This window comes from Muntiacus reevesi, chromosome 3, assembly GCF_963930625.1.
Source record: "Muntiacus reevesi chromosome 3, mMunRee1.1, whole genome shotgun sequence".
Classification (NCBI taxonomy): Eukaryota; Metazoa; Chordata; class Mammalia; order Artiodactyla; family Cervidae; genus Muntiacus; species Muntiacus reevesi.
Genome location: NC_089251.1, coordinates 3916058 through 3939486, shown reverse-complemented (window position 1 = coordinate 3939486; position 23429 = coordinate 3916058). Strand labels below are relative to the sequence as shown.

Genomic DNA, 23429 nt, shown 5'->3' with positions numbered 1-23429 from the left:
GTGGCGGCCGCACGTTGGTCATCCCAGAGAGTTCTACTGGGCAGGCTGCTCTGGAGACAGTGGCTTCGGTAAAACCACAGTCACGGAGAGTGTAGTGCGTGCCAGGCTCTGCGCGGAGGGCTCTACCTGTGTCATTTCGTTTCATCCCGAAGAGCCCCGTGAGGCGGGGGCTATTTTCACCCGTCTCGGCTGCGAGAAATGAGGATCCAGCGACAACCCCAGGGTGCACAGTGCACGCACGCTGGAGCCACACCGCATCCCAGGTCTGACCCGGCCCGCCACGGCCAGCCTCACTGCCTCCCCGGGCTGTGCTCCCAGACCCCCAAACAAGGCCAGCTTCCGGCCACCTCCAGGACACATGGGACTGTACCCAGCAATTTATTGGCTTGGCTGACCTTCCAGAGGGTCTGGGGTGCGGGACTACCTCCATCCCCCTGAGGGATGCTCCCAGCTCAGAACCCGTTAGGGCACTTTCTTGGGTAGGGGGTTAATGATCCCACTTTCGATGTATTCAAAGACTGTATACGGGTCCTGGTCCCCGTTGAGGGTGATGGCCTCCCCGTAGAACTGCTCCAGCTCAGCAGAATTCCTGTAGAACAGATCCATCTTGAGCTTGATCTGCTCTTCTGACTCCTTTGGGTTCTGCAGGAGACGGGCCTGGACTTCCATGGTTGGAGGTGGCTTGTACATGAGGTGGTATCTGCGAGAGGAGGGGAAGCCGGTGAGCCTTGGTCCAGCTCGGAGGACAGGTAGGAAGGGGCCCCTTCCCAGGAGAGAGGCTGGACCCCATCACCACCAGCTGTAGACATTTACTCTGCACCAGCTGTGTGCACACCCTCGGCTGGGCCGGGAGCTGCAGAGAAACCCAAAGCATGGTCCCTTCCCAAGAGAGAAGGCCACAGATCAGTAATAGGACAGAATATAGCAAAATACTAAGGGCCAAATTCCTTTCGTTCCTTCCTTCCTTTCTTTTCTTCCTTCCAAACAATATCAGGTACCTGCCACGTATGCCTGGCACACACCCACTACTGACAACCCAATGGCAGGCGAAACGTCGGCTCTGTTTTCATGGAGCTCATGGTCAAATGGGGGATGGGACATGACAATAGCAAGCATGAGTGGAGACGTGAGGAAGTGCCCTGGTCACTGGGGCGAGACCCCAGGGGCGGCGCAGCAAGAAGTCCATTTCACTTGACACGGGTCAGTGAGAGGACGTCCCCCAGCACACGGTGACGGGAAAATCCTGGTGCTTCCTTCCCACCCCTCCTCCTCTGTCCTGAGAAACGCCATCTAGTTACCAAGAAACAGGACCCTAGTTACCGGGAAGATGGGGGCTTCAACCTCTTTGCAATCGCGGGGACCATAAACTGTGTTTCACCACTGACACAGCGATTGGACTCGATTGGATGAAAGGGAAAGCCCGGGATTTAGCCTCTATAGCCAAGGGAGGGCTCAGAGGTGACGCTGTTCCCAAGGGGACATGTCTGGTCAGCAGCCACGTCCGGGACGTGCCGTGGTGACAGCCGAGGCCCCGGGGCCACGTCACGCGCTGGGGTCAGAGCCAAGCCCGGGTCAGAGCAGGCGAGCCATCTAACAGCTGGTGCGCAGCTGTTAGTGCATTTTCCTGCTACTCTTCCAGGATAAGAGGGTCGGCAGACAGAGTGGAGGAGCGGCTGGGTGAGCCCCCTTCCTAGAATCTTTTGTCGGCTGTCCCCAGCAGTGTCCCTGGAGCAGCCCCACCCTGGCACCCGTCAGCTAGATGGAGGGGGGGCGGTCCCCGGTGGGGGCCTCTGGAGCCCTCAGAGGGCTGCCCACTGCGGGGCTGGCACAGACCTTTCTCCTGTGACCGGGTCGGTTCTTCTCAGGGTCAGCCGCTCGATGACAGAATCTAATGGCACGTTCAGGAAAAACACCCTGCAGGGGAGAACAAGCACCATGTCAGTGGGAGGGACCTGCAGGCTGGACTCGAGGCCAGGGTGGGCTTCAGCCCCCGAGAGTGGGCAGAGCCTCAGTGGCCTTGACTCGGGGCTCGGGGCACCAGGCTCTGGCCGGTCGCCAGGGAAACATGCAGGCGGGGCCTCCCTGCTGCAGAAGCTCTCCACCTCCTGATTCAGGGATAGATCCCAGCCGCCATCGCTCCTGGGGCAGTGGAGGGTCATCCATGGGGGACGAGCTGTGGGGAGTGAATGCCCCATCCTTGGGGGAGACCAATGAGTTCTGCGGAGTTACACAGATACGGGTTAGAATCTCACCTCCACATGAACCTGCTGTGTGACCTCGGGTCACTAACACAACCTCTCTGAGACTCAGTTTTCTCATCTGCAAAAGTGTGTTAGTTGCTCAGTTGTGTCCCACTCTTTGTGACCCCATGGAGTGTAGCCCTCCAGGCTCCTGTGCATGGGATTCTCCAGGCAAGAATGCTGGAGTAGGTTGCCATTCCTTCTCCAGGGGATCTTTCCAACACAGGGATCAAACCTGGGTCTCCTGCATTGCAAGTGGATTCTTTACCATCTGAGCTAATACTTGCTGGGCGTCCCTGATAGCTCAATTGGTAAAGAATCTGCCTGCAATGCAGGAGACCCCAGTTTGATTCCTGGGTCAGGAAGATCTACTGGAAAAGGGATAGACTACCCACTCCAGTATCCTTGGGCTTCCCTTGTGGCCCAGCTGGTAAAGAATCCACCTGCAATGCAGGAGACCTGGATTTGATCCCTGGGTTGGGAAGCTCCCCTGGAGAAGGGAAGGCTACCCACTCCAGTATTCTTGGGCTTCCCTTGTGGCCCAGCTGGTAAAGAATCCACCTGCAATGCAGGAGACCTGGGTTCGATCCCTGGGTTGGGAAGATCCCCCTGGAGAAGGGAAAGGCTACCCACTCCAGTACTCTGGCCTGGAGAATTCCATAGACTACAGTCCATGGGCTCTCAGAGTCCACTAGTGTTAAAGATGGGCTTCCCTGGTGGCTTAGCAGTAAAGAACCCACTTGCCAATGCAGGAGATGCAAGAGACACAGATTTGATCCCTGAGTCGGGAAGATCCCCTGGAGAAGGAAATGGCTACCCATTCTGGTATTCTTGCCTGGAGAATTCCATGGACAGAGGAGCCTGGCGGGCTACAGTCTATGGGGTGGCAAAGAGTTGGACACAGCTGAGCGACTAACACTTCACATATGCCAACTCCAAGCTCCCAAGGTATCCCTCCCCTCATCGCCCCTGGTAACCAGAAGATTGTTTCCTACATCTTGATTCTGTTTCTGTTTTGTAAATAAGTTCATCTGTTCCACATTTTGAGAGTCCACATATAAGCAATATCATACAGTGTTTATTGTCTGGAAGCCTTTCTTTATAGGAAACCTGAGGATGGATGTTCTCGGTCAGGGCTGAGTTTGCCCTGAGATGTTTGACAACATAAGGGGACGTTTTTGGTTGTCACGGCTGGGGAGGGGGTGCAGCTGGCACTGAGCGGGTGGAGGCCAGCGTTACAGCTCAGCATCTCACTGCGCGTAGAACAGGCCCCACCACGAAGAGCTACCCGGCCCCGGGGTCAGTCGTGAGACAAATGGGACAGGAGGGAGGCGTGTGCCGGGGGCGGGGGGTTGGGAGGAGACCAAAAGACCAAGTGTTCTGACTCCTGCCCACAGGTCTAATCCAGGCCCTGCCATCTGGGGTCAAACCATCTCAGTTTGTTTTTTTTTTTTTAAATAAGTTCTGGAATATTCCGTCACTCACTTTACTATTTTTTCATTGCCATAATTCATATGTGCATTTATGGAGTACTTCGAGCTCTCCCGCCTTCACTCTTGGGTGGGAGTCTTCAGGATGGATCCTCTGCCTCCCCCAAGCTAGTGAACAAAAGAAGGCCCTCCCCCTCCCCTGATGTGTTGATGGGGCTGCCAAGAGGCCAAACTCTGGTGGGTCCAATAGGGCCCCGGTCCCCAGGGGCCCCAGACCAGCCTCTTGGGCCCAGGTGCCACTTCTAGGGCCAGATCGATGGTCAGCCCCTGACCAGTGTCCTGAGCCTGGGAAGCTCTCAGCAAACACGTGTGAAGGAAAGAATGAATGAGTGAGTGGGACATCCTCCTGTTGTGGTTTAGCCGCTCAGTCGTGTCCGACTCTATTTTCAACCCCATGGACTGCAGTCCACCAGGCTTCCCCTTCCATGGGATTCTCCAGGCAAGAATACTGGAATGGGTTGCCATTTCCTTCTCCAGATCTTCCCGACCCAGGGATTGAACCCGGATCTCCTGCACTGTAGGCAGACACTTCACTGTCTAACCTACCAGGGAAGACCCCCGCCCCAAAAAAAGCGAGCCAAATGTGAGGCAAATACTCTCCGTTCAAGACCAGCATCTCCCACTGCCTTTCTCCTCTTTGCCTTGTTTTGCCCATGCTGTTGGCTGAGGCTCACATCTGCCCAGTTACCAAGGAGCCCCTCCCTGGTATCTGGTGAAAGCTGCAGCCACCCCCACACCAAGCGAGCCCATCCCCTGGGCGGGGGGCGGTGGCGGCAGCCATGGAAATCTACTTCTTCTCTTCGCATGTTCTCTGCAAAGATCTCCATTCCCAGGATAACCGCCACCACATAGAACATGTGAGATCGGGAGCGTCGGAACACAGGGCGCACAGGGGTTTTCGATGTGCTTTCATCCCCTACGCTCCAAACATGCTGCCCCCCCTGCACCCCCAGAATTTGCAAGGCCCAACAGCAACACCGAAACGCGGCTGTCACTGCGGCTGGGGGCTGACGGTGGGGCTCTGGATGCCGACGCCAGCAGAAAGGAAGCTAGTTTGGAAATCTGTGATAATGGATGCTGCTTCATAAACAAACAAGCCCCAACTGAAAGATTTTTAACCCAGCATATGAAGGCCATTTGTCGTCATTCAAGAGAAAGGCTTGTGAAAGGCTGGCGAGATCAGAAGCGCGCAGACACCAAGTTGGTACTTGCATCACATCGTCGGGAAAAACCTTGCTGCGGAGGAGCTGGGCTTCCAGGGGCTGGAAGCTTCTGATTAGCCAGGCTCACGCACCGGGATGTCAGAGCCAGGCGGCGGGGAGAGGAGCGGGGAGCCCACACCGCCCTGTGGAGGAGCGCGGCCCTGTGCAGGCCCCCACTTGCTGCCTTGGGGTGCCATGCTGCTCATTTACAATAACAGCCAGGAAAGACAGAACGTGAAAGCCGAGAAGAGTGGGAGCAGGGGGCGTTGGGCAGAGACACTCCTGGTCCACATGCCTGGGTTCACCAGGGGCAGGAGCGCCACCTGCCTTGGGGTTTGCAGAATTTCAGGGCTGCCTCAGGAGGGAGATGCTCCAAGTGGGATCTCCAGACCAGCAGCAGCAGCAGCTGGGACTCAAGCCCCACCGCCCACCCACTGAACCAGAGACTGGTGTTAACAAGATCCACAGTGATCTGTACGTACACTGCTGCAGAAGGCCCGCTCTGGTCCTGTGTTTCCCAGATTTGTCTGATGCTAAGGATCATCGGGAAGGCTTGTCTAAAACACAGATTCTGACCCTGAAACTGACACAGATTATAAACCAGCTACTGTTGTTGTTGTTGTTGTTGTTTAGTTGCTCAGTCTTGTCTCTTTGCGACCCCATGAACTGCAGCACGCCAGGCTTCCCTGTCCTTCACCGTCTCCCAGGGTTTGCTCAAATTCATGTCCATTGACTTGGATGGTTGCCATTCAACCATCTCATCCTATGTCGCCCCCTTCTCCTCCTGCCCTCCATCTTTCCCAGTATCAGGGTCTTTCCCAATGATTTAATACAAATTATTTTAAAAAATAAATAAATACAGGATACCCCTCCCAGAGTTACCAAGCCAAAACCTCCAGGGGAGGGACTGGGAGACCTATATTTGTAAGTCAGCAGCTCAGGTGATTCTTATGCTTGGGCAGGTGTAGGAAGCTTGGCTGTATCCTCAGGTCTCACTTTGGCCAAACCTTGGAACCATCAGGGGAATTCTGAGAATACTGAGACCTGGGCCCCAGCCCTCGAGATTCTGCTATAACTGGCTCCAGGAAAGGTCTGGGAATGGAGATTTTTAAAGAGCTCCCCAAGTGACTGTAGTATGTAGCCAGTTCTTAGAACCATAGCTTTGATCCAGTCTGCTCAGTGTGCAAGATGGGGAAATGGCCCCAAAGAGGGGAGGACTCACACGCTGTCACCCAGGACACTGACGTCAGATGCCCGAAGACCGCTGGGCTCTCTTGACCCACTCTTGTCATGACTACAATGATATTCCACTTCACACCCATCAGGAGTGCTATTATCAAAAAACCAGCAAATAACAAGGGTTGGTTGATGAGGATGTGGAGGAAGTGGAAGCCTTGTGCCTTGCCAGTAGGAATGTAAAATAGTGCGATGCGTGATCAGCCTTTCCAATTCTGACATACACCCAAAACAAGGGAAAGCAGTGACTGAACAGATATTTGCACACCTAAGTCCATTGCAGCATTATTCACAATAGCCAAAAAGCAAAAATAAGCCAAATGTCCACTAGTAGATGAGTGCATAAACAAAATGGGACATAAACCCACAATGGACTGTTAGACAGCCTTGGAAAGAAATGGAATCCTGACCCCTGCTACAATATGGATGAGCCTTGAAAAGATTACACTAAGTGACATAAGTCAGACACAAAAGGATAAATAGTGTATGATGCCACTTAAATGAAGTATTCAGATTAGTCACATTCATAAAGACAGAAGGCAGAATGGTGGGAGTCAGGGGCTGAGAAGAAGGAGAAATCCCAAGTTGTTGTTTGGTGGAGACAGTTTCAGTTTGGGAAGGTGGAAAAGTCCTGGAGATGGATGGTGGTGATGAGTTGCACAAGAATGTACTTAATACCATTCAAAGGTACGCTGAATGGTTGAAACAGCAAATTTCATGTTATGTGTATTTTACCACAATGAAAAATAAGCACTTCAGGGTTTTTCTGGTGGACCAGTGGCTAAGACTCTGTGTTCCCAATGCAGGGGGCCCAGGTTCAATCCCTGCTCAGGGAACTAGACCCCACAAGCCACAAAGGAAGACTGAAGATCGAAGATCCTGCATGCTGGAACTAAGACCTGGTGCAGCCAAATAAATACAAATAAATAAATATTTTTAAAAATAAGCACTCTGGTGCCGTGTACAGACATTATGATGAAGGTGGGAGGGGGGACTTCCGCCCTTGAAAAAACTTAATTTAAAGTTAGTTAGTTTAATGAGGCTCTGAATATACATACGTACACAAATAAATGAATGGACGGAAAAATATGAACCAGGGCTTCTCTGGTGGTTCGATGCAGGGACGTGGGTTCAATCCCTGATCAGGGAACTAAGGCTCCACATGCTGTGTGCCACAACTCCTGAGCCCGTGTGCCCCGGAGCCCACGTGTTGCAACTAGAGAAAGATCCTTCACGCCACAGACAAGGTCCAATGCAGCCAGATAAATAAATTTTTAAAAAATGAACCATATGATAGTACTAACTCTACGCTAACTAAAATGCCAATACTATAAAAACTCAGAAAACAGAAAGTAAGAGAACAGAACTTGTTTTATCAGGCAGCATTTCCCTGATACCAAAAGCCAAAGACACTATAGGAAAACTATAGACCAATATCGCTCATGAATACAGAGGCAAAAATACTCAATAAAATATTAGCAAATTGAATCTAGCAATACATAAAAAAGAATACTACATTATGACGAAATAGGGTTTAGCCTAGTAATGAAAATCTGGTCCAATATTAAAAAATCAATCAGTATAAGTGTCCCTGGTGTCTCAGATGGTAAAGAATCTGCCCGCAATGCGGGAGACCTGGCTTTGACACGTACATTGCAAAGATCGCCAGGAGTATAAAATGGCAACCCACTCTGGTATTCTTGCCTGGAGAATTCCATGGAGAGAGGATACTGGTGGGCTACAACCCATGAAGTTGCAAAGAGTTGGACATGACCGAGCAACTAACACATAACCATATTATGAGACTGAAGAAGAAAACTATATAATCATCTCAATAGATGTAGGAAAGCAATTTACAGAATTTTATGTCACTTCCTGGTAAATATTCTAAGCAAACTATAAATAGAAGGTAATTTCCTCTTCAATCTAATAAAGGGTATTTACCAAAAAATTACAGCTAACATCTTATGCTACAGTGAAAGACTGAGTGCTTTTCCCTTAAGACTGGGAACAAAGCAGGATGTCCATTTTCACGACTTCTATTCAGCATCTTACTGGAAGTCCTGGAGAGTGTAATAAGACAAAAAAAGGAAATAGCAAGCATACAAATTGCAAAGAAAGAAATAAAACTGTTATTAGATGACAGGATCATCTAATTAGAGCCCTAAAGTATCTTCAAAAAGGCTGCTACAATTAATAAGTGGGTTTAGTGAATACACAGGATACAAAATCAATAAACAAAAAGCAAACCAATTTTTCAAGATACTAGAAATAAACAGTTGGAAATTAAAAATTTTAAAGTACCATTTACAATAATATAAAAGTGAAATACTTAGAGGTAAAGCTAACAAAATATGTATAAGATCTGTATGGTGAAAAAAAAAGCTCTGTATGGTGAAGATCACAAAACACCGATGAAAGACATCAAAGACGGAAATACGTATTGGGAGCTATACCATGCTCATGGACTCAGAGGCCCAGTGTGGTTAAAACGTCGATCCTAACAGATCCACAGATTCAATGCAATTCCAACCAAAATTCCAAGAAGGTGTTTTGAAGATTCCACACAAGTCAATTTTACATGGAACATAATTTCTGGAAAAGAATTAGAATCACTTAAAAAATGTTGAAAAAGAAGAACAAATTTATTTTAAGGCTATGTAAAGCTACAGTAGTATAGACAGAGTGAATGTTAGTGAAAGGCTAGACACATGGATTAAAAAGACAGAAGAAAGAGTCTGGAAATTGACTCATATAAATATGACCTTTTCAACAAAGGTCCCAACACAATTCAAAGGAGAAAGACGGTTTTTTCACCCAACGGTGCTGGAATAATTGGACATTCACATGCAAATAATGATAATAATCTTGGCCCACCTCACACCATCTACAAAAATTATTTCAAAATAAATCATGGATAGAAATATAAACCTTAAACTATTAAACTTCCAGAAGAAAATCTGTGACTTTGTGTTAAACATTTCCTACATATGACACCAAAATCACGACCCATAGATTTTTAAATTAATAAATTTTATTAAAAGCCTAACAATTGAAAGCTTCTGCTCTTCAAAAAACATTAAGAAAATGAAACAGATATCATAGACCAGGAGAACATATTTGTGAAACCTATACCTGATAAGGGCTTGGATTTGCATCGAGAATACATAAAAATGTGAGTTATTTATACAACTAGCAACATACAGGAGGAGGCACAAATAGATCCCTTAGTACCCTCTGTTTCCAAATCTGATATTCAAATTGGGGAAATCTGTCCAGGAAAACCATATCTTGAAACAGACTCAAACGCCTCCTCCTTCTCCAGTTTCTTCAAAGCTCAGAGGGTGCACGGAGCCGTCTGGAAGGCAGAACCACTGTCTGCACTTTAAACCGGGACTCAGCTCCGCCACTCAGAGCACTTCCGTTGGCTGGAGCGCAGGCAACAGCGACTCGCCAGCTTTGGAATAATCAAGGGGTCTTATCTCAAAGCGAACTTTGCAATGACTGCCACTGAAACAGGGAACAGAGAGAAAGGACAGCCGCTAAGAAAAAAGGCAGAGGGACACTAGACACGAGAATGGTCTGCTCATCTTTAATATTTGTGCCCTGACACATCAGAGAGGGGAGGCAACGTCAAAGCCACTGCAAACAGTTCTCATGTGACGGTGACCTGTGGGGCCATCAAGTAACACAAAGCAGGAGTAATCATCATTACAGGCTCACCAGGACGAGGCCTCCCCCTGGTCCAGGGGCAGCGGCAGCGTGTCTAGCTGTGACTGTTTGGGGATGGCAGCGTGGGACGCGCAAGCTGTTGGAGGATGCTTGTGGGAGTGAAAGCTGAACGTAGCCGAGAATGGCATGAAGAAAGACGATGTGGCAGAGAGTGGTTAGAGAGGGCAAGCGGATTATGCACAGACTATCAAAAACCAAAAGACAAGACAAGGGGACTTCCCTGGTGGGCCAGTGGTTAAGAATCTGCCCTGTGAAGCAGGGGATGTGGGTTCCATCCCGGCTCAGGGAACTAAGATCCCACATCCTGTGGGGCTTCCAAGCCCAGGTGCCACAAAGATACCACGCGCCACAGTGAGAGATTCCACGTGCCGCAACGAAGGTCTGATGCAGTCAAATAAATAAATAAAAACAGTGTTTAAACACTGGATTTAGAAGAATAAGAACTGGGCCAGCTGCAGAAGGATCCCCACCTCTGAGTACCCTGGGCGTGAGCTGTCTGAAGACAAGGCACAGGGTTGCCAGGTCTGTGCTTTGCCCTTCATGCTGGGAAGAGCTGGGGACTGAATAAATGTGCAGTGAATGAGCGGATTAGCACGGGAGGGAGCTGGTTGTGATGCCGTGGGAGTCCGGATTCCATCTCACGGGGTGGGCACCATCAGCTCGACGGGATCGGCCCCTGGTCCTCCCGGCCGTGGGTGCAGGCTGCAGACGGCCACGACAGCCGCCCTGGAGTGCGGTGCACAGGAGAATGTGACGCCGGCCGGAGTCTGGCCGCACGCCGCCCTGGAGACCGGAGAAGGCCTGGCCAGAGTTTAAATTTCTCACTATGCATAATTTTCACTCTGACGAGAGAACAATTTGAAAACAAAAGGCCAGACGTCTCAACCTCGTTGTAAACTCCCGCGCACCACGCCTCCGACGCTTTGGCAGCAGCTGCAGTGTCCCCTCCCTGCTCCTTAAAATAAAAAAAACAAGGCTCCCGCTGGCCATTTCTTGTTTAAAACTGTGCATAATTGATAGCAGCAAATCTACTCTGCCCGTGTCTAAAACCTCTCCAGGGGCAGGGAGGACAGTCTCCACGACTGTCATTAACTGGGAAATTAGCGAGCACGCCTGGCGGTATAGCACACGCCACACAAAAATGCAGCAGTCTAGTGCAAGGAGAGGGACCCCAGGACCAGATTCCTGCATAATTGGTCTCCATTCGAGAGTCCTCTAAAAATGTCTGCCTCCATCACCACTGGGAAGAAAGAGAATAATTCCTCTGCCCGCGGCCACCCAGATAATTCCTGGACGGTCATGAACCGAACGTTGTTGGAAGCCAGAAAGTTCTGCAAACTTTTCCCAAAGAGAAAGGCGAATGAGTTTCAGGCCGAAAATGACAGTAGACACGTGGAAAGCAAGCCAGAGCCTTACTCCAAGACTAGCCAGCCTGCGCCCAGGCGGGGCGCCATCCATTCCAGTGGCCTCAGCCTGCATGTGTGTGGACACCGGAGGACTCTGAAAATTCTGACTTTGCTCGGCTCCACGCAGGCCCAGCGTCCAAACTCCCTCCAACACCGCCCTCTCCCCCGCATCGCTCGTGCCCACTCATGCTCAGCGAGACAGCCATCGGTACGGGGCACGCAGCTGGGCGGAGCCACAGCGGCTCTCGGGGCCACTGGGCGCCCACACTCTTCCCTGCCTCTCTCTCGGCCGTCCTTCAGCTCCGCGTCTGTGTCTGAGGGGCCTGGCTCGCCGCCCAGCCGGGCTCCTCCTGTGTGAGAGCCTCCTGCGTGTTCCTGGAGACCCGTCACCCTTGGGCGCTGGCCAGGAGCCACACTGCCCCTGCTCCCTGTGCTCAGAGTGCCTCGGGGTCCCCTCTGACCGTGGGAATAGTCATCAACCACTGACCAGCTGGTCGACAGCTGATCAACCGCTAAGGACTATCCACGTGCCTCTATGGCATACCAGGCATATTTCATTTAGCCTGTGTTTTCAAGATTCATCCCTATCGTAACATGTATCAGAATTTCATCCCCCCCTTGTATTTTTTGCTTTTATTTATTTTTTTTTTCCATTTATTTTTATTAGTTGGAGGCTAATTACTTTACAATATTGTAGTGGTTTTTGTTATACATTGACACGAATCAGCCATGGATTTACATGTATCAGAATTTCATCCCCTTTTATGGCTACATGGTGTTCCATGGTGTGGATGGACCAGATTTTGTTTATTCATTCACCAATTGATGGACATTTCTAACCCAAGCTTTTGAGCAAGGTCACAGTCCTCTGGGGGTGGCCCAGGGCCAGTGAGTGAGGGCAGAGAGGTACCAGGGCCTGCCCAATGCAGCCCTGCCCCCCAAGGGGTCCCGATGGAATTGAGGAGCCTGGGTCAGCCTACCTCCTGCAGCTGCAGTCCCTTCGCCTGGCTCAGCTGTTACCTGCTCACTGAGCTTTCCCACCCCATGGCTGTCTTAGCCTCTGCTTCCGGGGCGCACCCCACCTGAGATGGGTGCCCTGAAAGTCACCAAGGGCCTCAGAGTATTCAGTCCACTGAAGTGAATGCAACCTCCTGCGTGCAAGCCTGTCCTTCCCCAGGCCATCAGGCGTGGACATGAGATCTGACATCAGAAAGACCTGGGTTCTAATTCCATGCCAGCTGCCAGCTCACTGTGGGACCAGCCATCCTACCATCCTAGTCTCCATACACAAGGGTTAAAAAAAAAAAAAAAAAAACTCACAGAGTTAAGGATTAAACACGAAAATTCATACAAATCGGTTACTGTGATGATAAGACTGAACACCCATGGGGCCTACATGGCAGGCAGTCTTCTAAGACTTGACCTACCTTAGGTCAAAGCACCTCATCGTGCCCTTACGAGGGAATTATCATCACGTCCTTTATGGCAGGTGTAAAAAACCTGAGAGACAGAGAGGGTTAACCTGCCAAAGTGTCCCAGCCAGAAAGTGGCTGTGCTGGTTACCTTTGCGTGTCCGCTTGAATGGGCCACAGGGTATCTAGATATTTGGTCAAATATTACTCTGGGTGTGTCTGTGAGCGTGCTTCTCATCGTTTAAATCCGTGGAGTACGGTAGAGTTTAACACAGCATTATAAATCAACTATACTCCAATAAAACCATTTTCTAGAAACAGTGAATGAATGAGTAGATTGTGGTTGGTCCCCAGTGTGGGTGGGCCGCACACAATCAGTTGAAGGTCCAAAGAGAACCAAAAGGCTGAGCCTCCTGAGTAACAGAAAACTCCTCATGTCTGCGTGCCTTTGGACCAGGACGTTGACTTTTTCCTGCCTTCAGATCTAGTGGGGTGGGGATGGGATTGCCCTGCTTTTGGGCCCCCGTCCTAAAGTCTCACTGAACCCACTTCAGCCATCCTGCCTTCCGGCTCTTCCTGGGGCTTCTGTCTGTGGATTTAACCCCCAGATCTTGCAACTGGTCAGCCTCCATAATCACATGAGCCAATTCCTTATAAGGAATCCTTTTCTCCTGATACAATGCACATTGGTTGCTCCTATTTCTCCAGAGAACTTTGCCTAACACAGTCATGGAGCCAGGATGCAAACCCAGGCAGCTAGCCACAGTATTCATGCAGCTGGGCATAACACTCCCTCATGAATCTGCTGAAAGATGGAGGAAGGAAGGGAGGAGGGACGGAGGGAGGGAGGGAGGGAGGGAGGCCTTGGTATCCACCGCTCAGCACAAACCCCAAACTCTGAACACGGGTCTTGGTTTCAGCCCTCTGGGCTGTGCTGCAGAGTCAGTTGGAGTCAGAGCCACCTTCCTCCACTCTAAGCGGATCGGCTGGGAGGGACTCGAGGCAGGAGATGGGGCAGATGCTCTTCCAGGGAGGCCTCCACCACATGCCTCCCTCTTGGCCCCCTGCTATAGGGCAGACCTCCCCCGGGCGCTGCTCTAGGAGCAGGAGTTTGCTCCAAGGACAGAGAGCAGGGTGTGCATGATCTGGACCCCCGGGCCCCCTGGGAAAGAAGTGCATCCCTTGTCACAGGTCCCCGGGGATGGGGAGCCAAGGGAGGGTGAGGTGAGCTAATTTCGAGGTTTCCTTTCTCAAAGCCAGTCTCCCTCAGTGACAGACGGTGCGGGAAGACCTGCCCGTGAAGAGTCACGTATGTGTCTCCCAACCACCATCAGAATCTCCACTCTTGACTTTTCCACCAGATATTTTTTAATAAGGTGCTGCAGAAAAGCTTTGGCTTTAACCCCTTCCACAGCTGGAAGTTTCCTCCATGAATCTCTCTAGCTAAAAGCACCTTACTTCTCGGCTTCAATTTTAACCCTTTGCCGCACATGACTCTCCAGCATCACCATCATTATCGTCGTGGCGAACCGTGATATACTTTCTGCATGCCAGGCACCTGCACTAATCAGCACGCTGCCCGGTGTCTTGTCCCATTTAATCCCAGCGAGGTCCTGTGATCCTGCTCATCTCCAGGACGACAAAACTCAGGCTCCCAAGGGGTGAAGTGGCGCCTCCAGACTGGGCTCCGGGCCTGGCTGACTCTAGGTCGCTCTTTCACGACCTTCCTACATGTAAAATAATATCACTTGTTCCTTGCGGTTGTTAGAACATTCCTGAAGCCTCTGGTGAGAAGCAGAAAATGGAGAAGGAGCCCTGAGGGGATTTGGGAGGGGTGAGATAGGGTGAGGTCCACACTGTCTACGTGCCCCCCGCCTCACGGCTCATTGGACCCCACCTCAGACTCCCTTGGGCCACAGCCGCCACCTCACCTGTGTCCTCCACCACCTGACAGGCACCAGCTGCCCTGGGCTGGGACCCCCCGTCTCTGTCTGTCTCCCTGGGGACGCCATGCACAGCTGCAGGCATCGGCAGGGTTAAAGATAAATAACGTGGATTCCAAAAGATCCTTCATCCCCAGTCGCAGCTGTCTTGCCTGAGGAATCCGCCACCGTGTTTGTTAAACCCACACTTTAATTACTCCGAAATTATGTTAAATCCTTGCATAAATATTGCAGCAAAGAATTTCATTATAGCAAGTTGGGCTGCCGCCAGAGCTCTCGGTTAAAAAGTAAGGGGAGAACAGACACGCAGAAAAGATAGATATTGTTTTCCAAATAAAAAGGCAGGGAGGTCATCCTTTGTCAGATCACCCAGGTGTCAAAGAGAAACAGACTCTCCCATTTCACCGACGGAAGGGGGGAAAGTCCCTTCTGCCCTCCAATCTAATAGCTTTTACTTCTCTGCAAAACTAAAATCGGATTAAATATTAATAACCAGCGGTATTAATTAAGGGGGAAAAGCCCATCAAGAGAACCCCAATATGTTTACAGTGTCCCCGAGAAACTGGGAAAATTCACAATCAAGTGTGTAAATGTTCTAAAAAAGGGTCCTGAATATTTTATGAATATTTGTCATAAAACAGAAATAATAACCACTGTGCAGAGCTATTAGAATTAATATTTATGCTGCCCGCCATGAAATATTCATGGGGACAGAGAAAGGGGGGCCCGTAAGACAAGAATTAATTTACATTGGGCTCGGTTTACCCGCTGGCTTGATGTTTAAAGACGGTTGACAAGCCTCTGGATGAATCCGCCAGTCACTTCCCGCAGCCGGTGCAGTGGAGGGGGTGGGGGACGGGTCCGGGCTGCTGACAGCTCACAGATTGAGTTTCTGACAGCCCTTAAAAAACCTAAACGGCCCCCCACCTTTTTTTCCTTCTTCCGTTGCCCAAGGCACTCTGTTCTGCCACCGTTCATCCGATCTCCTCTTCCATCTGCTGAAATTAACGAATTAATGAGCGCGATTCACTTTACAGTGGGGCCCTATGAATGTTTACAGGCGATTAAATTATAATGCGGGGCGGCTGTATAATTCATGAACCAATTAAAGGAAGTGTTAGTTGATTTGATGGGATGAGGACGTACAAAATGCATTTAACTAATGGGGAGCCACGGGCTGCCGAGGGCCGGCTCCCTCTCTCGGATTACGCGGCTAATTGCCGTGCTTTATGGGGCTGTCACTGATAGCCATGCATATTTCATTGTTCTCAAATACTTCAATTGAGCGCGGCCGTGTCGCGGCTGTAATGTGGAGAGGCCGGGCCAAACCTGGCTGTAGTTACAGCGGCCTGGGCTGCGGCCGAGGCCAGGCCGGAAACACGAGCTGGGGGCGTCGGGTGTCCCCTGCCATTAGGTGATTAAAAGGGCTCAGCGTGTGATTGTCTTTTGTTGTCCTGATGATTCTCATGCTGGCTTCATGATGTGGCCGCGCTGGGGCCCTGACCCACTTTTCTGGGGCGGGGGGGAAGAGGAAGTCTGTAGCTCCCATACTGTTTCCAGCACGACTGCGTCCAGAGTGCCGGGATCCCAGGGGTCACCCAGAGAGGGCCCTGATGTCCCCCAGGGCAGCCCACCAGGGACGCCTCCCGAGCTCAGGGTTTCCTCCAGGCCCGACCTTGGGCATTCGCACAAGGGTGCTGCTCGGGGCTTCGTAATTTGCACTTAGGGGCAAACTGAACTGCCTCTCGCTCTTTGAGCATAGGTTGCAAGGAGACAGTTTAGGCTGAGTTAAGTTACTTTCTGTAAGCGAACTCGAAGCTCTTCCATCAGCCCACAGAGAATACAAGATCAACCCTGATGCTCAGGAAGTGAGAACTCGAATCCACGGTTCTGGGGCTGAAGGGAGAGGGAGGGAACGTGGACCAACGGGGTGCCTGGTTCTGAGAAATGCCACCTTCGTGCCAGCAAACTGTGTTCACTCTTCGCGGCCGGGGGCGAGCATCCCCCAGCGCATCCTGGACCCTCAGAGCCCTGCCTCCATGCTCTGCTGGTCTCAGTAACCTGGCCCCCTGGCGGGCCCCTGAAATGGCTCTGCTCTCTCCCCCAGCTTCTCAGTCTGCATTTCACATGAGCTAAACACACCTGCACAAACGAACCCCCCAACATAAACAATTTAAACACCCCGGGGTTCATCTCTTCAATCTCCCAGTGCACACCTAAGAAAGCGATGCCCACGGAGGGGTTTTTGCTCCCCCTTTGGCACCCAGAGCCGGGAGGAGAGACTGGCCGGTGACCAGAAGCAGCATTCATTCCCAGATCAGTGCTCACACCCTCTCTCTCTGCACTCAAGAGCTCTGTGATCCTGGACAAACCTCAGGCTCTCTGTCTCCACCATGGGGATAGGAGGTGGGCGGGGAGGAAGAGACACATCCATGAGCTGAGGGTTGGGTCTAATGGGTGATAAGAGCCCACAGTGTTTTAGGCGATATAATTATCATGTGATATTAGAGATTCCAACCTGTGCAGGTAGAGTCCGAACTCACCACTTTTCTCCCCTACAATGCGCATCATGGTTGGGGTCGGCCTCTACCCCTACAACTGCACATGGATGCTCTGTTGTGAAATGAAGCGACTGCTGGTCTACCAGAAGGCCCAGGGAGTCAGCAGCCTCTCCTGTTACCAGTGCAGGGCATCTCTTTGACTAGATCCAAGGGGAAAGGCTGCAGAACCAGGGACTGCTGGTGAGAGGGGCACCCAAATGGCGGCCACTTCAAGGACGGAAGAAGGCCAAAGGCAGGCTAACAGAAAGTAAGTTAACTCAGCCTAAACTGCCTCCTTGCAACCTACGCTTAAAGAGCAATGGGTAATCCAGGTAGGTTGAAAGCATTCTGGTTTCAAAACCAAAGTATCACTTATCAAGTGCTTACCATGGGCAACCAAGTATCCCACGTATTTACAAACATGATCCTCTATCATCTTGCAATTCTCAGTGCACAAACCGGGAAACTGAGGCCCAGGGGAACCATCTTGGTTCAGGAACGTCTTCCAAGCAAACATTGTACAAGTGCACAGCCACCTGACCTGCCTCTTGAGAAACCTGTATGCAGGTCAGGAAGCAACAGTTAGAACTGGACATGGAACAACAGGCTGGTTCCAAATAGGGAAAGGAGTACGTCAAGGCTGTATATTGTCACCCTGCTTATTTAACTTATATGCAGAGTACATCATGCAAAATGCTGGGCTGGATGAAACACAAGCTGAAATCAGGATTGCCGGGAGAAATATCAATAACCTCAGATATGTAGATGACACCACCCTTATGGCAGAAAGTGGAAAAGACTTAAAGAGCCTCTTGATGACAGTGAAAGAGGAGAGTGAAAAAGTTGGCTTAAAACTCAACATTCAGAAAACTAAGATCATGGCATCCGGTCCCATCACTTCAGGGCAAATAGATGGGGAAACAGTGGAAACAGTGACAGACATTATTTTTATGGGCTTAAAATCACTGCAGATGGTGACTGCAGCCATGAAATAAAAAGATGCTCACTCCTTGAAAGAAAAGTTATAACCAACCTAGACAGCATACTAAAAAGCAGAGACATTACTTTGCCAACAAAGGTCCGTCCGGTCAAGGCTATGGTTTTTCCAGTAGTCATGTATGGATATGAGAGTTGGACCATAAAGAAAACTAAGTGCCAAAGAATTGATACTTTTGAACTGTGGTGTTGGAGAAGACTCTTGAAAGTCCCTTGGACTGCAAAATCAGTCCTGAATATTCATTGGAAGGACTGATGCTGAAGCTCCAATACTTTGGCCACCTGATGTGAAGAACTGACTCATTTGAAAAGACCCTGATGCTGGGAAAGATTGAAAGCAGGAGCAGGGGATGACAGAGGATGAGATGGTTGGATGGCATCACTGACTCAATGGACATGAGTGTGAGTAAACTCTGGGAGTTGGGGATGGACAGGGAGGCCTGGTGTGCTGAAGTCCATGGGGTCACAAATGGACACGACTGAGCGACTGAACTGAATTGAACTGAGTAGACACATGGGCGAGATGTCCCACTGCTGAATTATCAGTAAGAGCCCAAAACAGGACACAACATAAATGTCCATAAATAGAGGAGGGCTTAATAAACTGTGGAAAATTCTGAAGGAGATGGGAATACCAGACCACCTGACCTGCCCCTTGAGAAACCTGTATGCAGATCAAGAAGCAACAGTTAGAACTGGACATGGAACAACAAACTGGTTCCAAATAGGGAAAGGAGTACATCAAGGCTGTATATTGTCACCCTGCTTATTTAACTTATATGCAGAGTACATAATGAGAAACGCTGGGTTGGAAGAAGCCCAGGCTGAAATCAAGATTGCTGGGAGAAATAGCAATAACCTCAGATATGCAGATGACACCACCCTTATGGCAGAAAGTGAAGAGGAACTAAAAAGCCTTTTGATGAAAGTGAAAGAGGAGAGTGAAAAAGTTGGCTTAAAGCTTAACATTCAGAAAACTAAGATCATGGCATCTGGTCCCATCATGTCATGGGAAATAGATGGGGAGACAGTGGAAACAGTGTCAGATTTTATTTTTTTGGGCTCCAAAATCACTGCAGATGGTGACTGCAGCCATGAAATTAAAAGACGCTTACTCCTTGGAAGGAAAGTTATGACCAACCTAGATAGCATATTAAAAAGCAGAGACGTTACTTTGCCAACAAAGGTCCGTCTGGTCAAGGCTATGGTTTTTCCAGTGGTCATGTATGGATGTGAGAGTTGGACTGTGAAGAAAGCTGAGCGCCGAAAAATTGATGCTGTTGAATTATGGTGTTGGAGAAGACTCTTGAGAGTCCCTTGAACTGCAAGGAGATCCAACCAGTCCATCCTAAAGGAGATAAGCCCTGGGTGTTCATTGGAAGGACAGATGCTGAAGCTGAAACTCCAATATTTTGGCCACATCAAGTGAAGAGTTGACTCGTTGGAAAAGACCCTGATGCCGGGAGGGATTGGGGGCAGGAGGAGAAGGGGACGACAGAGGATGAGATGGCTGGATGGCATCACCGACTCGATGGGCATGAGTTTGAGTAAACACTGGGAGTTGGTGATGGACAGGGAGGCCTGACATGCTGCGATTCATGGGGTCACAAAGAGTCGGACACGACTGAGCGACTGAACTGAACTAACACATTGTGGCATCCCCATGTTCTGCAGTTTTAAAAGAAATATGGTGGATCTCAGGTGTAGACATTGGTGAGGAGGCCAAGACTCTTAAGTAAAACAAAAAGTTACATGATAACATGTATTTACCTTTAACAAAAGAAGTAAATCTGGAAGGATGTACTTCAGACTAGCCATAATGATTATTTTTGGGGGAGAGATTTCAAAAAGAGTTTTCTTTATAGATATCTGCTTTAAAAAAAATGAGAATGTATTATTTATACAATCAGGAAAAGCACTAATTATACAATCACCTATATGCATGCATGCTCAGTTGCTCAGTCGTGTCTGATTCTTTGCGACCCCATAGACTGCAGCCCACCAGGCTCCACTGTCCATGAGATTCTCCAGGCAAGAATACTAAAGAGAGTTGCCATTTCCTTCTCCAAACAATCACAACAAAAAGCTAATTTTTTAAAAGGAAAATCATCAATTCTGAGCTAAAGGACCAGCACACTGGTGCTAACACATTTGAGTGGATCAGACTTTCTTGTGCAGATCACACCATGTACAGAATTATAGTTTAATGGGTCTGGGCACCAGCCTGAAACCCTGACATCATCATGGATGGAGTCAGCCCTTCATTTCACAAGGGCAGGCAGACTGAAGACAGGAAACCCCAGATGGTGGCCACCGAGAGTCCCAAACCTTGAGAGTCCCAAATCTGTGCCTAGACCACACTGCTCACCTAGCCTCCCACATGCCCAGGTGTAAGAGGGGCCAGGTGAGAAAGTGTAAATAGCTCAGTGCAAACCAATGCCTCTGTTTTAGGAAAATCAATTTATGTTCACTCATTCAACAAATACTGACCCAGTGCCTCCTGTGTGCTAGTCACAGACTCTCCCAGGTACCATGGACCTAGCAGTGAATGAGCCAGACACAGTCCTGCCCTCACAAAGCTTCCAAGGTACGTTTATACACATTGAAATAAAGACTTCCTCTTCGTGGCACTTGGGGTTTATCCTCCTATTCAAAGATTAAAAGACATAATATGAAAAGACCCATTGACAACCAACAAAGAGGTGAAATGCACAAGGCATTTGATAAATATGGTTTGGGCAAGGCAGATGAAGCACACCCTAAAGTCTTAAGTGAATAATTTCCCAATGAAATGACTGTTAAATGGCTGATATTTACAGTTGTTATGGGACAGGCATGCACAGATGTAAAGTTATGTTATGGAATCGCTCCCTCTACAAAGGGCTTGCCCAGTGGCTCCGCAGGTAAAGAATCCGCTTGCCAATGCAGGAGACACAGGAGACGGCAGGTTTGATCCCTGGGTTGTGAAGATCCCCTGGAGGAGGAAGTGGCTACCCACTCCAGTATTCTTGCCTGGGAAATATCCCACGGACAGAGAAGCCTGGGGGGCTACAGTCCACGGGGTTGCAAAAGAGTCAGACTTCCCATGGGTGTGAGAATTGGGGCTCAGAGTGGTGGCCAAAACTTCCCAAGGTCACGTCCTTAGTAATAGCAGCCTTTTGGGGTTCAGGTTAGTCGCACGGCCCAGGTTGAGCTGTAACCGTTGGATCACACTGCCTCTCTGGACGCTCTTGTGCAGAGCACCCTATCAACAGCCCTGGTTCCTCGGGGGCCCCGCGCCTGGCATCACGCTGAGGACGAGCAGACCCCTCGCAGCACGCCTGGGACGGTGGTGCCAGCATCACCCTCATGGCACAGACGAGGCCCCCACTCCATCGCCTTCCAGGGCATCTTCATCACACTCAGGGGAGACCTGCGCTAGGAACGTGTCCGCATGCTGAGCTCGGCTTCCGGGGTCTGCGGCTCACAGCCCCTGCCCCTCCGCCGCCCCGCCCACCTGGCTCGGCCCACTCCAGCTCCCCCAGCAGCAGCTCCCCTGCCTCCACCAGCTTCACTCCCCAGAGGCCGCAGAGACTCCACTTGGAGACGCACCTCCACGGCATTCCCGGCACAGTTCAAAGGACTTTCCAGAATGTTCCAGCTCTGGGAGAGCTCCCCCCTCTAAGCTTCCTTTCCAGGAGAGCCACTTTCTCTTCTCAAATGTCTGAATACGACAGGGAGCTGCTATTTGTGGGCTAGAGAGACACAGATTCTACGAAGTCAAATCGACCCCACCTGGAGGATCTGGTCATGACTCAGACCGCCCCTCCGCCGCGAGCAGGCTTCGAGAGGGGCACCCCTCCTGAATCTGCACCCAACTTCGGGGTGCATCCAGAGACAGTGACGAATGGAAGCCGGGTAGAACCTGAACTCTGGACTTCAGTGATGGCAGCGGGGAGGAAACCTGGGTTTGGGAATGAAGGACACCTTGGCACTGGTTTCGGCTAGCTCCAAACCGCGCCCCGAGGTTTGGCGGTGCCCGGAGAGGATGCCCCTAAATCGCCTTCCGAAAAGAAACCCAGGATTAAACTGTTTATCTGGTGACACTCCTGGCTTAAACTTCTTAAGTGAAACTACCTATGAGGTGAAACCCAAGTCTCTAGATAAAGCTTTTCCACGTCTTTGGCTGCAGACACAGGTGTGCAACTTAACACTTCTGGGTTTCTATAGTCGCCTGTGAATTAAATCTATTATTCGAGTCCAGAAGCCTACAGGCTTTAGAGTACTCTATCTCAAGGGCATCTCCCTGCCATATAGCCTGTGTCTGCGATGGGGCACGGCTGCTCTCAAAAGCCATCCACAGGGGGGCTGGGAGAGTGTTTGTGAACAGGGATTCACCACACATTAGATCCAGGAAAAAAGGATTTGATACAATGTGTGTCCTTAAAGCCCTGTGTGTGTAGCCTATCCCAGAAAATGTCAGAATATACATACTGTATCAAAATGTTAAGGGTGACCGTGATCCTCTTTGGGTGTTGGAAATGACTTAGCTACAGTTTCCTAGCTATGCTACAACAAATGGATTCCCTATATAATAAAATGTTTGAAATATACAGACAATAGCCCCAGGCCCCCACACTCAGGGTCCCTGACCGGCTCCCAGGGCCTGCCCTAGCCTCGCCTGGCTTAGGAAGGGGCTGGGTTGGCTTTCAGGCTCATCCTTCGCTTTCACAGCCTCCCCACTGTCTCCCGCTCCCATCCCCACCCCTGGGCGATCCTGCCTGACTTCCTCCAGCCTGCCCCGGTCTGGATGGCTCTTTTCCCCCTCTCCCCACAGCTGGCTCCTTCTTTTCATTCAAGCCTTAGCTTAAATGAACTGAACACTGCCCCCCAGCGCCTGCCATCCCACCCCCCTGCCCACCATCACTCCCAGAGTGACATCTTAACTCCCCCAGGGTACTCAGTTCCGGTAGATATTAACCCTTCTCTTGCTTGTATGGTGTCTGCCTCCTCCCAGGGGAATGTTTTGTTCACTGCTCTAGCCCCAGGATCTGGGATTGGGCCTGGCAGAGAGCAGCCTGTAACAAATACCGATGGGATGGACAAATGGATGCATGGTGCTTCCCTTATCACTAGGAATAGCAGCTGCTCAACTGTGCTCTGAGCTCAGTGCTCTGCATCAGGGCCGTACTCTTGTGAGAAAGGAACCAATACCGTACCATCCTTCGCCTCTTTCAGTGATGAGGAGCCAGA

General features: G+C 50.2%; 1 protein-coding gene across 4 annotated transcripts in view; it reads right to left on the bottom strand.

The window, feature by feature from the left end:
- Positions 1-386: 386 nt before the first annotated feature.
- The window catches only part of AK8 (adenylate kinase 8), a 133025-nt gene continuing 109982 nt past the window's right edge, over positions 387-23429 (bottom strand). For all 4 annotated transcript variants that reach the window (XM_065927100.1, XM_065927101.1, XM_065927102.1 and 1 more), the window contains 2 exons: positions 1834-1914; positions 387-700 (listed from right to left, as the gene is read on the bottom strand). In XM_065927100.1, the coding sequence (XP_065783172.1) occupies positions 463-700; positions 1834-1914 (319 nt within the window). In that variant the 3' untranslated portion in view covers positions 387-462. The remainder of the gene's footprint in view (positions 701-1833; positions 1915-23429) is intronic.